General features: G+C 68.5%; 2 protein-coding genes across 2 annotated transcripts in view; one reads left to right on the top strand and one right to left on the bottom strand.

The window, feature by feature from the left end:
• Nucleotides 1–11,927, top strand: part of TGFA (transforming growth factor alpha) — an 82,023-nt gene extending 70,096 nt beyond the window's left edge. Inside the window, exons 4-6 of the mRNA XM_055328272.1 lie at nucleotides 6,060–6,209; nucleotides 7,897–8,006; nucleotides 9,152–11,927. Of these exons, the coding sequence (XP_055184247.1) occupies nucleotides 6,060–6,209; nucleotides 7,897–8,006; nucleotides 9,152–9,159 (268 nt within the window). The 3' untranslated portion in view covers nucleotides 9,160–11,927. The remainder of the gene's footprint in view (nucleotides 1–6,059; nucleotides 6,210–7,896; nucleotides 8,007–9,151) is intronic.
• LOC129512206 (basic salivary proline-rich protein 1-like) lies at nucleotides 10,497–14,962 on the bottom strand. Its single transcript, XM_055329459.1, has 3 exons — nucleotides 14,854–14,962; nucleotides 14,466–14,662; nucleotides 10,497–11,162 (listed from the first exon to the last, which is right to left on the bottom strand). The coding sequence occupies exons 1-3, from the start codon at nucleotides 14,960–14,962 to the stop codon at nucleotides 10,497–10,499; spliced, it is 972 nt and encodes a 323-aa protein (XP_055185434.1).
• Between the last annotated feature and the right edge of the window lie 579 nt (nucleotides 14,963–15,541).

The raw sequence follows: 15,541 nt of genomic DNA, 5'->3' as shown, positions 1-15,541 counted from the left end.
TCCTTCAGTAGGTCCCCACGGGGGCAGCAGGAGCACGCGGGAACGGATTTCCAAGGACAGCAAAGCCCCAGGAGTGCGGGGTCGGTACTTGCACGGCCTTTCCCCCGGGGCACACTCAGCCCGGGGGCCGCTGCCTGCGGGGCCTTGGAACAAGGGAGAACCGTCGGAGAAAGACGCCCAGGTGACCTGTCCCGAGGGTTCCCGGGGCTCAGCCCATGGCAGCCGCTCCGAGGCTTCCCTCCAGCGACGTGCTCTGCGGTGCCCGAACCCCGACTTCACGTTCCCGCAGCAAACACGGGTTGCTGAACCAAAGGAAGCCTGTCCCATGGGCCAGGCCGGGCACGTTGTCGGGGGCTCCGCACAGAGGCCAGCGTCATGCGGGGACGTGCCCTCCGCCCTGGCCGGCTGCGACGTGACCAAGGAGGGGAGTGCAAGGTGGAGGTGCGGGCAGGTGGGGCCCGGGCCACGTGGCGCAGATCTACGTCCAGCGGGCGGCAGGCGGTGCAGGGGCCACGCAGTCGATGTTGGGGCGCCGGGCGGCTCTGTTGGCAGGGCCTGCGACTCTTGATCTCGGGGTCTTGAGTTCAAGCTCCACATTGGGTGTAAAAAATACGGGAAGAAGTCACGAGGTCGTGCCATCCGTAGGCCTGGCGAAGGGGCGCGTCCTCACTCCCACGCTGCCCCCAGCAGGAGCGCACCCCAGGGCCCCGCAGGCACCAGGCGATGAACGGGCCTCGAGCCCATGTGGCTCCACGGTCTGTTCCATGAGGCGTCCCGTTGCGGGGCCCTGTCCCGAGCACATCGTCTGCAGCACAAACAGAGGCGCGTACAGTGGGGTGACGGCCGGTCGGGCTCCGTGATGCCAGAGCTGGATATGGCCTGAGCCGGAAGGGTTTGGGACACACATTGATGTGCGACATTTGAAACGACCTCCCGGTCCTCTAACGACGTGGTGACGGGGCGAGGAGATGGAAATGACATGGCGAGACAAGACTGCAAAAAAAAAAAAGGAAACGACGATATTAAAAACTACATAGAAATAGCTCAAAAAGGAACATGTCAGTTTGCCACTAGGGGACGTGGGGTCAACGAGTGTGGGCTTTTTTTTTTTTCCTGCTTTATTGTAATATATGCACTTCCAAGTTTGCGTAGAAACGTTCCTTTTCCAGTTGGAGAAAATTTATAAGAAAAAAAAGAAAATGTTTGGGAGCATCATCATATTCCTTGGAAATTGGAAAAGAGCCCTGTGACCGGGGGAAAGAGAGCACGTCCGCAGACGGCAAGGCTTGCACGCGGGCCCGCGGCCAGGGAGACAGAAAAGGCGCCTCGAGGATCATTTCTCTCTTCTTGTTCACGCGGGGAGGCCTCCAGCCACAGTTTGCTCCTAGGAGAAGCACCAAAGCCATCTTGACGGGGGAACAAAAATGAAAAGGCCTCGGGGCCCCCTGGCCAGAGCCACTGCCTTCCTCTGCGGCGCCGGCACCCGCGGCCCGGCCAGCCTCCCGCGGGTTCTGACGCCGCGGCCCGGACCTGGGGGTGGTGTCGGGCTCCCGAGGCGAAGGCAGCGGGCAGCCAACCTGGATGTCGCTAAGAGGCCCTCATGGTGGGTGGCTCCCGGCTCCCGCCTCCGCCTCCTCACCGTTACCTCTGGCCTTTTCTCCAAGCCACCCGGTCTCCGGCCTGGGTGGAGGGACCCGAGGACCGCGGCCGGCAGCTGCCGCAGTTGGCCGCTCGGGGCGAGGACCCGCTCTTCCCCGAGCGCGCCCAGGCCGGGACCCGCAGGGTCATGGTCGGGCACAGCCACGTCCCCCGGGCCTCACGGGGTAGTGCTCGCCACGCGCACGCTGGGCTCCCTGAGCCCCTGAGGCTGAGACGTGCGTGATCATGGCTGTGCCCGTGCGGGACGGAGACGTGCCGGTGGACACAACGGCTTCCAACGAGGGCCCGGCACACAAACGGGGGGGGGGGGGCTCCCCTGGGAGGAAGACGGGGGGGGGGGAGCCGGCAGCAGGTGAGCCAGCCGGGGTTGTGTCTCCCACGCGTGGGGATGGATGGCGCAGCGGGGGAGCCGGGGCGACTGGCGGCGCCGCAGCGAGGGGACTGAGCAGTCCGCCGTTCCCTCTGCACTGAGGCTCGGAGCTTGGCGCGAAAGCAGTGCCCCAGGTTGCCCTCCGCGCCATGAAGACCGTGGCAGGACCCCAGAGAGGTCGCCTCCCTGGGGGATCATTAGGTCTTTTTTTTTTATTTTTTTTAATTTTTATTTATTTATGATAGTCACAGAGAGAGAGAGAGAGGCAGAGACACAGGCAGAGGGAGAAGCAGGCTCCATGCACCGGGAGCCCGACGTGGGATTCGATCCCGGGTCTCCAGGATCGCGCCCTGGGCCAAAGGCAGGCGCCAAACCGCTGCGCCACCCAGGGATCCCTGGATCATTAGGTCTTAACCCTGGCAGCCCCCCACCCCCTCGTCCCTAAGCAGCCCCGGCCTCACCTGCATGTGTGACTGTTGGGAGTAAGAGACGCGGCTTCCCGGAGGAGCGGGGCGCGGGGCGTGGGGCAGGATGGCCGCCTTGTGCGCATCGGCCGGAGGCCACCGTCGTTTCCCGGGATCCTCGGAGCCCCGCGCGGATGGTCCGCGCGGCAGGTGTGCAGAGGCCCCGGCGGGAGGTGTCAGCGGTCGTGTCTGCAGAGCCTGCAGGCCAGAGGAGGGGCGCCCGGACCCGCTGCACAGCCTGGGGAGCTGCGTGGACCCCCTGGGGATGTGCCATGGCCCGGCGCAGGCTCCCGTGAGGGCCCTGAGCCCCCTGAGACCCCAAAAGTGCTGGCAGCCTGTGCTCCCTGGCAGCCTCCTGTGCTGCCCCAGCCTGCAGGCCTGCGAGCACCTGCGGGAGCCTAGAGGCAGGGGCCAGGCCGCGGAGAACGGCGGCCCGAGGGCCAGGATCCTGGGGCACCCGGGGCAGGCAGGGCCCCATTGAGGTGCAGCCTGACGGCAGCGGGGACAGGGCGGCGGAGGGCAGTCGTCCCGGTGGCCGTGTGTCCATCCGTGGGTCCGTCCATGTGTCTGTGCGCATGCACTGAGCACCACTTGATGCTGGCGGGTGGCAGGTGGGCTGGGCACAGGTGACGGGGACACCGCGAGGAGGGGGCAGGTGTGGGGGGGCAGGCACCCAACAGGGGTCAGGCCTTGGCGAGAACTTGGCCGGTGGGGCCCGGGTGGCTCAGAGGATGAGCGGCCGCCGCGGGTTTGGTCTCCGGGGCTGACCCCACGGGGCTGCGGGCCTGGGCGGGGCTGGGGGGCTGTGGGGCTCAGGGGCTGCGGGGTGGGTCCTGCTGAGGCCTTTGCCTCCGCCCCCCCACCCCCACCCCCCACCCCCCACCCGCGCAGGCGCTCTCTCGCCCTCCTGGCCTCCTCCTGAAATAAGTTGCTCTTTCAAAAGCAGGTAGGGGTTAATCCACGGTCTCCTGGTTCCACCGTTGCAGTGTTGGGGGGCACAGCCTGGAATGCGCAGGAACCCAGGTGGGGTGGGATCCTGTCCCCCGAGCCACCTGTCCCCCAGCCACCTGTCCCCCAGCCACCTGTCCCGAGCCACCTGTCCCCCAGCCACCTGTCCCCAGCCACATGTCCCCCCAGCCACCTGTCCCGAGCCACCTGTCCCCCAGCCACCTGTCCCCAGCCACATGTCCCCAGCCACCTGTCCCCCCGCCACCTGTCCCCGAGCCACCTGTCCCCCAGCCACCTGTCCCCAGCCACATGTCCCCCCAGCCACCTGTCCGGAGCCACCTGTCCCCCAGCCACCTGTCCCCAGCCACATGTCCCCAGCCACCTGTCCCCCGCCACCTGTCCCCGAGCCACCTGTCCCCCAGCCACCTGTCCCCAGCCACATGTCCCTGAGCCACCTGTCCCCGAGCCACCTGTCCCCAGCCACATGTCCCTCCAGCCACCTGTCCCGAGCCACCTGTCCCCCAGCCACTTGTCCCCAGCCACCTGTCCCCCCGCCACCTGTCCCCCCCAGCCACCTGTCCCGAGCCACCTGTCCCCCAGCCACTTGTCCCCGAGCCACCTGTCCCCCAGCCACTTGTCCCCAGCCACCTGTCCCCGATCCACCTGTCCCCCAGCCACCTGTCCCCAGCCACCTGTCCCCGAGCCACCTGTCCCCCAGCCACCTGTCCCCAGCCACATGTCCCCCCAGCCACCTGTCCCGAGCCACCTGTCCCCCAGCCACCTGTCCCCGAGCCACCTGTCCCCGATCCACCTGTCCCCCAGCCACCTGTTCCCTGAGCCACCTGTCCCCCGAGCCGAACAGGCGCCTCGACCACCATGCGTGGATGGGGGGGAGCATGTGCGCCAGGCCAGGACCCCTAACAGAAGGACAAGGGCCCGACTGCAACCCGCAGACCCCGGCCAGGAGGGCAGGTGCCAGGGCCGTGGGGTAACGTGCCCAAGAGCAGCGTCTGCCGTCCCTGGAGGCCTCGGGCAGCGCGTCCCGTGCACCTCGGTGATGGCGCGCCCTGCTGCTCTGGCCTGAGCATCGCCGCATCAACACGGAGCGAAGCCTGTGCCGCTGAGACGACACCGTGTTGGGGCCCCCTCCCGGGCTTAGGGGACCACAAAGCCCTGCACGATGAGCCGGGCCCTGCAGCCCTTTTGTCTCCCTCATTCTTCGAGGTGAAGGTCACAGACCAGCGTCCAGAGGGGCCTCCCGGGAAGAAAAAGGGAGAAGGTGGCTGCCGTGGCCACGCTGGGGGAAACACAGAGGTCGGCCTCCGTGTGCGACGTGGGGCACAAGTCCCTGTGGGAAGGAGGCCCCCCGAGGCCGCAGTGACCCCACGTTCTGTACAGTAGTCAAGTCAGCAGGACGGAGGGACCCGTGCGGGGGCCGCGAGCAAGTATCTTCTGTTGAAAAGAATCGGGGCTGGGGGGGGGGGAACCACCTGCATCAGGAAACGACCATCCCCTCCTCGGCCAACCCGGTCCCAGGGACTCACCCCGGCGGCCCCAGGGATGGGGGTCCAGGAGGCAGCGGGAGCGAGAGCTGCACGCAGGGAGCAGCCTGGGCCTCCACGCACACGCACACGCACACGGGAGAGCGAAGGAGCCTGTGATACCCGTGATCGTGATGCCGTGCCCTCTGCGGGGCCGTGCCCTCCATGTGGGGCCGTGCTCTCTATGGGGGGGTCATGCCCTCTATGTGGGGCTGTGCCCTCTGCGGGGCCGTGCCCTCCATGTGGGGCCGTGCTCTCTTTGGGACCGTGCCCTCTATGGGGGGCTGTGCTCTCTTTGGGGCTGTGCGCTCTATGGGGGGCCGTGCTCTCTTTGGGGCTGTGTGCTCTATGGGGGGCCGTGCTCTCTTTGGGGCCGTGCCCTCTATGGGGGGCCGTGCTCTCTATGGGGCCGTGCCCTCCATGTGGAGCCGTGCTCTCTTTGGGGCTGTGCGCTCTATGGGGGGCCGTGCTCTCTTTGGGGCCGTGCCCTCTATGGGGGGCTGTGCTCTCTTTGGGGCCGTGCCCTCTATGGGGGGCTGTGCTCTATATGGGGCCGTGCCCTCCATGTGGGGCCGTGCTCTCTTTGGGGCTGTGCCCTCTATGGGGGGCCGTGCTCTCTTTGGGGCCGTGCCCTCTATGGGGGGCTGTGCTCTCTACGGGGCCGTGCCCTCTCCGGGGGCGTCTTGCCCGCAGCTCCAGCCCCGTCCTGCCCCCACGGATCCTCCAGGGGGAGCAGGCCGGGCGTCGCTGGAACGGGCTGGCTTCTCAGGCCCTGCCTTCGCAGAGGTGGCCCAGCCCCGCTGCAGCACGAGCCCTGCTTGCCCCCCGCCTCCGTACATGCTCAGGGCTAACGGAATTCGATGAAGACGGTGGCACAGCAAAGCGCAGCCCGTGCGTGTCTCCTGCTGGGTTAGCGTGTTTTCCACTCGTCATCAAACTCCAAATACGTGCACTTAGTTCAGAAACAGCCCGGATTCCTGTGGGCTGCCAGAGCGCCCTGGGGACCTAACTCACTGGCCACCCTGTCGCCGGCGTCTGACACAGTGACGACGGAGCGCCTTTTCCTTTCTTCCCCAGCTGCCACTCCGGGTACGTCGGGGCGCGCTGTGAGCACGCCGACCTCCTGGCCGTGGTGGCCGCCAGCCAGAAGAAGCAGGCCATCACCGCCCTGGTGGTGGTCTCCATCGTGGCCCTGGCCGTCCTCATCATCGCGTGTGTGCTGATACAGTAAGTAGGTGCTGCCCCCGATGGCGGGCCCCGCGGGCATCTGCGGGCACCCAGCTCACGGCCGCCTGCCCGAGTGGAGGAAGGGCCCATCCCGGGAGGGTCCCCACTGCGGTCGCCGGACGCCGGTGCACAGCAGGTGCATGCAGTGTCCCCAGGGCTGGGCTTGCAGGCCTCACGGTGACGTGCTGGGGGACTGGGAGGGCTCCAGCCTCCTCCGCGCCAGGGCTCTCTGCGGGTCCCACGGCCGCGGCGAAGGTCGGGATTGCCGTGTGGACAGGTCCCCGATGGCCCTTCCCTCTGTGCTCGCCTCCCCGCCGCCCCTCACCCTGCATCCCCGGGGCCTCCTGCGCCTCCACCAAGGGAGGCCCCTGCCCTGCGCCCTGGCCCGGCTCTCTGCAGAGGGGGACACCCCATGCTGTGGTGGCAGCGTGGGCCGCGGGCCTCCCCGGAAGTGCCCACACACGCCCGTCACGGAGCAGGCCCTGGGCGTCATCGGCTCGGGTGCCGCACCTCCGTAGCACCGGGGCCGGGGAGGGGCTGCGTGGTGACGAAGGGGCAGACGGAGGCCCCGAGGGGCCGGGACAGACGGTCGTGAGGCCCTGGCCTACGTTAGTTAGTGGCTGTTGGGGCGACACATGCGCCTCTGGGGCCACAGTGAGCGAGTGCTGTTGACGGAGGCCTCGGCCCAGGCGGGCCTCGGGGGCAGGGGTGAGGCTGCCCTCCCCGCCCCTTGCCCTTCGCTGTGTGTCCTGCCTGCGTGCTGGGAAGGGCAGCGGTCGGGCCTGCGCCCCACGAGGGTGCCCCCCAGGGCCGCCCACCTGCGCCCGCCGTCGCTCCCAGGCACCTGCCTGGCCCGGAGTCCCAGAGCCTCGGGGACAAGCTGGGGGCCCCTGGGAGCTTGTCCCGGGGGATCTAGAAGCAGGTTTTCCCAGGGTCTCTGCGGACGGGAACGAGGCGGGAAGGCAGGGCGGCCTCTCTCCCAGGGAGGCAGCGGGTCCTCGTCCCTCTGCCCCTCCCCGGTCCACCCTTGCTCGAGGCCGAGGCCGGGAGCCCCCACCCCACCCGGCTGCCGGGGCTGCAGCCTGCGGCCTCCTGACTCATGGTTGGTCGCGACCAGCTTGTGTGGAGGCCTCGCCTCACCGCCTGGGTGACCCTTGCTAGGACGTGGCTGGACCCAGCCCCCCGCCAGCTGCCCGCGGAAGGGATCCCTGGACCCCCCGGGCCTCGGCCTCGCGACTCAGGAGGGCGCCGTGCCACACAGACGGCGCTGGCCGCCCAGGACGGAGGGTCTCAGGCTCTCGCTCCGCTGCCCCGAGATGCAGGGCCCGGGACCATGAGACGCCAGCGGGCCCCGGGAGGGCAGCCCAGCGACGGACCCACTTCCTCGCTGGCTCCTGGGCCCCGTCCAGCAGGAAGCCCTGCCCGGTTCCCGCGAGGTGGGCGGAGCCCGGGGCCCGCGGGGACAGCTCCAGGGGTCTCCACGTCAGCTGCGTCCCACGCGGCGCTTGCTTCTCTGCCCGCCAGCCCGCGTGCTGCTCCGCCGCGGCACGAACGGCCTGCACCCAGCTGGAAGGCTGCACGCTGGGCTGCTCGCCTGCCCGGAGCCCCCGCGGGAAGGCCGGGCACACGCCACGGTGCCCCCGTGCCCGAGCCCCGCGCAGCCGCGTCCTCTGCCCTCTGCCCACAGCTGCTGCCAGGTCCGGAAGCACTGTGAGTGGTGCCAGGCCCTCCTGTGCCGGCACGAGAAGCCCAGCGCCCTGCTGAAGGGAAGGGCCGCCTGCTGCCACTCGGAGACAGGTAAGGGGGGTAAGGGGCCGCGCCAGGGGCACAGTGGGCGCAGGAGCAGAGGTCGGTCCTCGGCCTCCACCACCGGGGCCACAGCTCCTGACACTGTGCCCCTGGAGCCACGGGCCGGGCCGGCGGGGGCAGGGGGGGGCACGGCCATGCTGGGGGCCTGGTGCCCTGGAGGACGGTGGCCAGCCGTCCTCTCCCCCTCCCTCCCCTCACCTCCCCAGGGCAGGGGCCGGGCAGGGGCGGCTTGTTCAATCTCCAGGAGCCTCTTGAGGATGCTAATGGGTTACCCCTTATGGCCTTGGGAGGGTTTGTGAATGACACAGGTAAACTGAGTCAGCCAAAGGTGTGCTTGGGTCTGACCGTGAGCCACAGGGGCCTCTGCGGGCCCCACTCCCCGTCTCCCCCACGGCCTCGGAGGACCATCCATAGAGCTGGCGAGGCTTCGTATTGTCGTCAGGCACCAGGAGGAACGTTGCTTGAGCCTTTTAAGAGGACTTGCAGATGCTGCGCCATCTGTGTGCACCTCGGGGCAGACATAACGGGAGGAAGTTTCCGGGCCCGGGGAGTCAGCAGTGGGGCATCTGCCTTCAGCTCAGGGCATGACCCCGGGGTCCCGGGATCGAGTCCCGCATCGGGCTCCCTGCATGGAGCCTGCTTCTCCCTCTGCCTGGGTCTCTGCCTCTCTCTGTCTCAGGAATAAATGGATAAAATCCCCCCAAAAAATGGGTTCTTACCAATGCTCCTCTCTGCCCACGTCTGGGAGGACATGGGCCCTGAGCCTCGGAAGGGTCTGGCCTCCCAGAGACGCCCCGGCCGAAGCTCCCCGGGACGCCCTCCTCCCCACTCGGGAGGGACAGGGAGGGACCAGGGCAGGGAGACGTTGGGGAGCTCGCCTCCAGAGCCCCCCGTTGGGAGACACTAGGGGGCCCGAGGAGAAGCCGCCCTCCCCCACGGGCTGGCCACCGTCCTCCAGGGCACCGGGCCCCCAGCGCGGCCGTGCCCCCCGCCCCCCTGCCCCTGCTGGCCCGGCCCGTGGCTCCAGGGGCACAGTGTCAGGAGCCACGGCCCCGGTGGTGGAGGCCGAGGACCGAGGTGAGGCCCGAGAGCCTGTGAACCGCCCAGGACTCACCGTGTGTCCTTCCTTGCAGCCGTCTGAGGAGCCGGGGCGTCTGGCCGGGTCACCGTGGCAGCCGAGGGGAGCGGCTTCTCCGGGACCAGCCGACAGACCTCACCACCCTGCCAGCCCCCCCGCGCAGCCTGTCTTCCGCGGGCCCCCGCTACTGTCGGGAGCTCTGAGCTTGGGGGCGTCGGGTGGGACCCAGACGAGACATCGGGGGGCCACGGCGATAGGACGGGTCCCAGCACAACCGGACGGGTGACCCGGCTGCGCCGTGTGCCCGGGCTGCAGGTGTCCTGCGGGTCACGGAGGCCTCCCCGTCCCTCGGCGGCGTGTTCCCGCCAGCCCCGGAGGGTGCCGGCCGGCCCCGAGGGCTTCCCCGCACCTGCCTCCGGGAGGAGAAGACGGGAAGGGGGCTGCTTGTCCCGTGACGACGGCAGGTGCAAGAGGAGCCCCCGCACCCCGGCGCCGAGGCCCCCCAGGCTGCCGCAGCCTGGAGACGACCCCTGGACCGTGGGGTCGGCGCGGGTCTCCCAAGTCGGCGTAAAGAGCCCCAACCCTTCTAGAAGCCCGCGTGCGCACCGCGGTGGCGCCCGTAGAGTTGGGGGCCGCTCGGGGCAGCTGAGGCTCCGGGACGGGCCCCGGGCGCGTGGTGGCGAGCGCAGGCCGGGCCGGGTGCACAGCGGGTCAGTGCCCCCAGGCAGCCCCACGGCTCACCGGTCCCCGCAGCCCAGCCAGGAGGCACCGGGAGAGCCCGGGGACGCGGTCGTACCATGAAGGGGGCCGTCCTCCCCCGCGTCGTGCCCCGTCGACCTGTCGTTTTATTTTTAAAAGGAAAAATTTAACTTTTCTATTTATTTTCCAGCATTAGGAGCAACATCCCCTCGGTTTGTTTGGGTTTTTTTGTTTTTGGTTTTTGTTTTGCCCTTTCCATTCAGGATGCTGGTTTTATTAACAAAAACTCTAACAAGTCACCTCCCCAAGGGGCGGGTCTCACTCCCCCCGCCCCAGAAGGCAAAACTGTCCTGGGGGCGTCGTGACCCGCGGGCCTGCCTGGGAAGCCCACCGGTTCCCTGCAGCCGAGCAGCGGGATTTTCACTGAAATCGGTCATTTTCACTGAAATCGGCAAACAGCGGCAGTGAGGCAACGCGGGAGGCCCTTGTGCGGCGGGACTCGACTCCCTGGTGTCTGGAGCGGATGGTCTCCGTGTACAGGCGCGCCTGGCTCCCCACATCCTGAAAGGGACCTTTAAAATGTCAGGTTGGCTTAAATCTTCCATCGGGCGACCGTCCTCCGCGGACTCTCGTCCCCGGTCGGTCCGTTCCGCTGGACCATCCCCAGGTCCTCCAGCCGAGGCGGGAGCGCCGGAGCTGCCCTAGGGCAGCAAGCGGCCGCCGGCGACCTTGGCGGGGATGGGTGGGGGCTGCGGCCGCTGTGTGGACCCCCCCACGGCCCCCCCACAGCCCCCCATGGCCCCCAGCCCTGTCCTCGGCCGATCGAGTCCGACGGGAGAGCCCCGGACCCGACTCTCCTCAGTCTTTCCCAGAGCAGTTGAGGCCGCGGGGCTCTGCTGACCCACTTGGCCGGACCCCGACTCAGGCTTGGGGCGTCCAGTCCTCGCAGAGGCTGGGGAGGGGAGGACGGGAGCCTCTGGCTTCCCCGCGGGCCGTCGCCTTGAGTGGCTGCGCCTCGGTCCTGGGGCTGTGCCGTGGGCCAGGCCGTGGGCAGGGGGGGGCCCGCCGTGGCTCCCGGGGCGCTGCCCTGAGACCGGCAGGTGCAGGACGGTCCGCAGCAGAGGCCGGGTGAGGGCGGGCGGGGCTGAGCGCCCCAGAAGCCCTGTGCACCCCGGAAAGTGCAGGAGTCCGTGCCCTGCGGGGAGCCGGTGCTCCGGCGGCAGCTGGATGGGTGCCCCCTTCCGGGGGGCGTCTTGGGACTGCGCCAACGGCTCCTGCATCTGCACCACCTGAAGCCCGGGGTTCTGATCAGGGCTCCCTTCCGGGGTGACCCAGCCACGGGGCGGGAGCGGGGCTGCTCCCTGCATCTATCTCGGGAAGAGAAAAGGGGAGAGGGTGCTTGGGACTCTCCCGTGGGGCCTGGCCTGGCCCCGCAGGACCCGCGGGCCTCCGGGTGAAGGGCACACGGCCGCCAGCCCTGGCCCCCGCAGGAGGGAGGGATCGAGAGGCGCCGGGAGCCGGGCAGGTGCGGTCCCTGGGGACCAGTGCCCTCCGGGGCGGGGGAGCGCTGGCATCTCCCGGGGCTCCCGGCCGGGTTGTCTCCAGAACCTGGGCCACCAGCCACCCCCCCCACAGCCCCGGGCAGTTCTGGCAGAAACGGACCGACAAGCTCCCCGCACAGCTCCCCACCCCCCTGCCCTGTGGCTCGGGCCGGGTCCTGAGCCCCTGCACCCGCTCAGCGGGGGACACGCAGGCCGCGGCGGGTGCCCCGGGCACGGGCGGACACAGACCTTTGGCCTTAACGCGGGGCCCAAGAGCCGCCCCAGCCGCGGTCCGCGGGGCTTCCCGAGGGATCTCGTGGGGGACACACGCGGTCGGAGAAGCAGCGCCTCCCCCCACAGCGACCTCCCGAAGCATTCGGCTTTTCAGTACCTTTATCATAACAAACCTGATGCTTTTTTTTTTTTTAGAACGTGTTACTCTGACTTCTGTATATGTTGCACTGAGAAGGTTAATATTTAATGTTTTAATTTATTTTGTGTGATAAGTTAATTTTGATTTCTGTAATGCGTTAATGTGATCAGCAGTTCTTTTCCTTAATATCTGAATTACACCTATTTAAAGACTGGTGAGCAGTACAAAACGCCGTGTGTTTCTCAGTCCTGCGCGTTGTGCTCCGGTTGTCCTGCGCCTTGTTGGGAAGGGTGAAGCCATGAACCCCGCCCCCCCCCCCCAAATCAAGGCTGGAGCTTTTCTCCCTGAGGTTGGCATGCCGCTGCAAAGCAAATTACAGCTTTTCTCCACAAATGTGGATGATGAGAAAAAATTAGATGCTCTTTTGCAAAGTGCGGGAATCCTAGAATTAATGAGGGAGGCTCCCCGTCTGAAGAGACCGAGTCCTGCGAGGTCCCGGCTGTGCAGGTCCTTGTCCACACGTCTGACACTAAGTCGGCCGATGCAGAGGGAAATACAAGCACACAGTCCCTGCCCCCAGAGGAACCACCGCCTGGCTGAGACGCTGACGCAGAAGGTGGTCCTGGATCAGGTGCAGACCACACGCAAAAGGGCCTCAAGTTGTAAGGCAGAGAGCAGCGGGGCTCCAGGCGACCCCAGGCAGCCCCAGGCGACCCCAGGCAGCCCCAGGCAGCCCCAGGCAACCCCAGGCCCCAGACAACCCCAGGCAGCCCCAGGCAACCCCAGGCCCCAGACAACCCCAGGCAGCCCCAGGCAACCCCAGGCCCCAGACAACCCCAGGCAGCCCCAGGCAACCCCAGGCCCCAGACAACCCCAGGCAGCCCCAGGCAACCCCAGGCAGCCCCAGGCCCCAGGCGACCCCAGGCGACCCCAGGCAGCCCCAGGCCCTAAGTGATCGCAGGTGACCCTAGGCCTCAGGCGACCCCAGGTGATCCCCAGGCCCCAGGAGACCGCAGGTGACCCCAGGCCTGCTGCAGCCACACGGCCCTGGGGGGCCTGTCAGGAAGGCACATTTTCAGCCCCACCCCAGACCTACTTTTAAACTGCAGAGGCCCTGGAGCCCCTTCTAGGTGCTTCTGATGGGTGCTCAGGTTTGAGAACCCCGGTGCTGCAGGGCTCGGCGGCAGGCAGGCGAGTGTGGGGCCTCGTCCTTAGGAGAAGCTTCCCCGAGGCCTGGCGGAGGAGGGAACCCCGGCGTGTGTCCCAACACAGGCCGCGGGGGTTCGGGGCTCAGAACTCACAGCCTTGACCTCAGGCCTGCATTTGCTTGGAGTTTCTCTGCCTGGGGCCACTGATGGGGGAGCAGGCCTGCCTGCCCCCAGGGCCCCTTCCCTCGCCGCAGGGCCGTCCTACGGCTGCCCACCCGGGTCCCCCAGGCCCGCTGCCCCCACACCTGCACCCCGCACCTGCGACCCCTGCGTGCACCCCACACCTGCACCCCGCAGGGGCTTGTGCGGCAGCGGCCGGGAGCGGGTGGCAGTGGAGGGGCACGGGACCTTGTCCCAAGGGATGCTCGGCTTCATGAGGGAGGGCAAGCCTGGAGCACCTGCTGTCCACCCCTCCCCCGGAGGTGAAGCGAGGCAGCCCCTGTCCCCAGCGTGCCAGCCTGGTGGCTGCCCCTCAGCAGAGCCCTCAGCCCCTCCTGGGACCCGAAGGGCGGCCGCGCCTGCACCTGGTGCTCCCTCTGCCCCTGGGCCCTGTTCTGTCCCGGGGACCGGGGGCCGCTCCGCCTCCTCTCTACCCCGTGGGAGCCTCTCCCAGTGCCGCTCCTCCCGCCTCCCTGATCCCAAGCCGAGGCGGTCCCGGGGTTCATGGGGCCCTGGGCTGTCGGGATCCCGGTCCCGGTGGGGCCCTGGGCTGTCCCCTCCTGCAGTGAAGCAAAGCAGTCGTCCCCCTTCATCCCGGGGACCAGCCATTCCCTGCGAGGACCGGGGTCCCCACTGTCGGCCTAGTCTTGGTGGCCGTTGGCCCAGCCCGCCGTCGCCCCCCTCAGCGCGGCCCTGCCTCCTGCCTGCCCGGCAGCCCCGGAGCTCCGGTCCGCGCCCCCTCCCCGCCTTCTGGAAGCCCCCTCCCCCTCTGCTCTCTGGGGACTTGCTGAGGTCTCTGTGCAGCCGAGCGGGATGTGCTCGCCACCTGGGCCTGGCGGTGCCGTCGCCACTGAGCTAGTGACCCCCCATCAGCCCAGCTGCGGACCTGCCGGGTGCACATGTTTACAGTCCCCCCGATTCTCATCCAGGCCCTGCTGCCGTCCACACCCCACACCCCGCAAGCAGGTGGCCCAGGAGAGGCTTGGTGTCTGCAGCCCAGGCGCCTGGTACCCCCCCAGAGCCGCCCCTCCCCATCCGGGCTCAGGGATCCCCCGTGTCCAGAGGCTGGTGCCCTGGGGAGGCTCGGAGGCGGGGCCTCCTTCGGGGTGGGGTTCCCTAGGGCAGAGAAGGGGCAGGAACCTCGGGGGAACGGGCCCGTGGGGAGCACCCTGTGACCAGCACTGAGGTCGTGCACGAGTGGGCGATGGCTCTTCGGGAGGCAGATTTTATAACCGGGGGTAAAACCGCGGCAACGTTTATGCCCAAAGCGAGCAGGAGAGAGAAAAAGCAGACACGCCCGTGTCCCTTTACTCCAGCGGGAGCTTCGGCCGCGGCGCAGCGCCCTGCGTGTTCCCGAAGGGGATCCTAGGTCTGCAGGGAAGCCCGCACCGGAGTGCGGGGGTCGGCGGAGGGAGCCTGCACCAGGGCGTGGGGTTCCCCACAGACACGGGCTCCCACGGACATGGGCTCACCTCTCCCAACTGTCCTACCGGCCCTGGGCCCCCAAGAATGCCCAGCCACAGGCACAGCAGTTGGCGCCTTGGGAGCAGAGCCACCAGGGGGACCGAGGGGGACCGAGGGGGGTGCTGGTGGGACCGAGGGGACAGAGGGGGGACAGCAAAGGCCGAGGGGGGCCACAGCACAGGGCAGCCTGCTGAGGACCTGCTGGCTCCCCGGGCTCGTCCATGCGGCTCAGGGGCCAGCTTCTCCCTTCCTTCTGAGAGAAGCGGGACGCGTGGACTTTCCGCGGAGGGTCCCCTGCGTGACCGCGGCGCACGTGTGAGCAGGTCAGGCCCTCTGGCCGCCTGGCTGTGGGAGCACGGCCGTTCCTTGCAGAACACGGGGCTGGCGCCTCTGTCTGCGGAGCCGTCCGGGAGCCTCCCCATGGCCGCGCACACCCCTGTGGGTCAGGCGCCCCCAGGGTGGGGACCTCTGTCCCGCGTGCAGCCCGGAGCCCGAGGGCAGACGGCCACACGTCGGGTGTAACCGGAACACCAGCTCCGTTGGCAGAGCGCGTGGTCGCCTGGGGCCGAGGAGCCGCGGCCTGGGGCCAGTGGGCCCTGCAGGTGACCGGATGGCGGCACTCGACGTGGGCCGCACAGTCGGGCCCCACAGGTCCGTGGGCCGTCGTGACCCCCTGCTTCCTGGTCTGGCGGAGAAGTGGGGCTTCCAGGCTAATATGCACCCCACGTCCCAAGCTGCGGCCGACGGAGACCGTGCCCAGCCCGGGTGCGTGCGACAAGGACACCTGCCCCCCTTCCCCCCGCGCTCATCAGGCCACAACTGGGAGGGCTCGCTCTAGGTGTGCACGGCGGCCCTTCGGCACACGTAGGTGCTGCGAGATGCTGACCACGGTGACGTCAGCTCCCGCCTCCTGCCTCGAGCGGCCACCTCCGTGGGGTGTAAGAACGGGTCCCGGCCGTGGGCAGCCTGCAGGGGGGCCATACAGCGGCGTTGAGGGCGGT

This window comes from Nyctereutes procyonoides, unplaced genomic scaffold (assembly GCF_905146905.1).
Source record: "Nyctereutes procyonoides isolate TBG_1078 unplaced genomic scaffold, NYPRO_anot_genome, whole genome shotgun sequence".
In the NCBI taxonomy this organism is placed as follows: domain Eukaryota; kingdom Metazoa; phylum Chordata; class Mammalia; order Carnivora; family Canidae; genus Nyctereutes; species Nyctereutes procyonoides.
The sequence above is the reverse complement of the archived record's forward strand: the minus strand, read 5'-3'. Positions and strand labels throughout refer to the sequence as shown.

What these genes read in the sequence shown, in the direction of transcription:
- LOC129512206 (XM_055329459.1), bottom strand. Translation starts at nt 14,962, where the DNA reads ATGGGGAGGCTCCCGGACGGCTCCGCAGACAGAGGCGCCAGCCCCGTG. An exon ending in AGGGCCTGACCTGCTCACAC is followed by an intron (nt 14,663 to 14,853) that starts GTGCGCCGCGGT and finishes CGGTCCCACCAG; the next exon opens with CACCCCCCTCGGTCCCCCTC. An exon ending in CCGCCGACCCCCGCACTCCG is followed by an intron (nt 11,163 to 14,465) that starts GTGCGGGCTTCC and finishes TTCCCGAGATAG; the next exon opens with ATGCAGGGAGCAGCCCCGCT.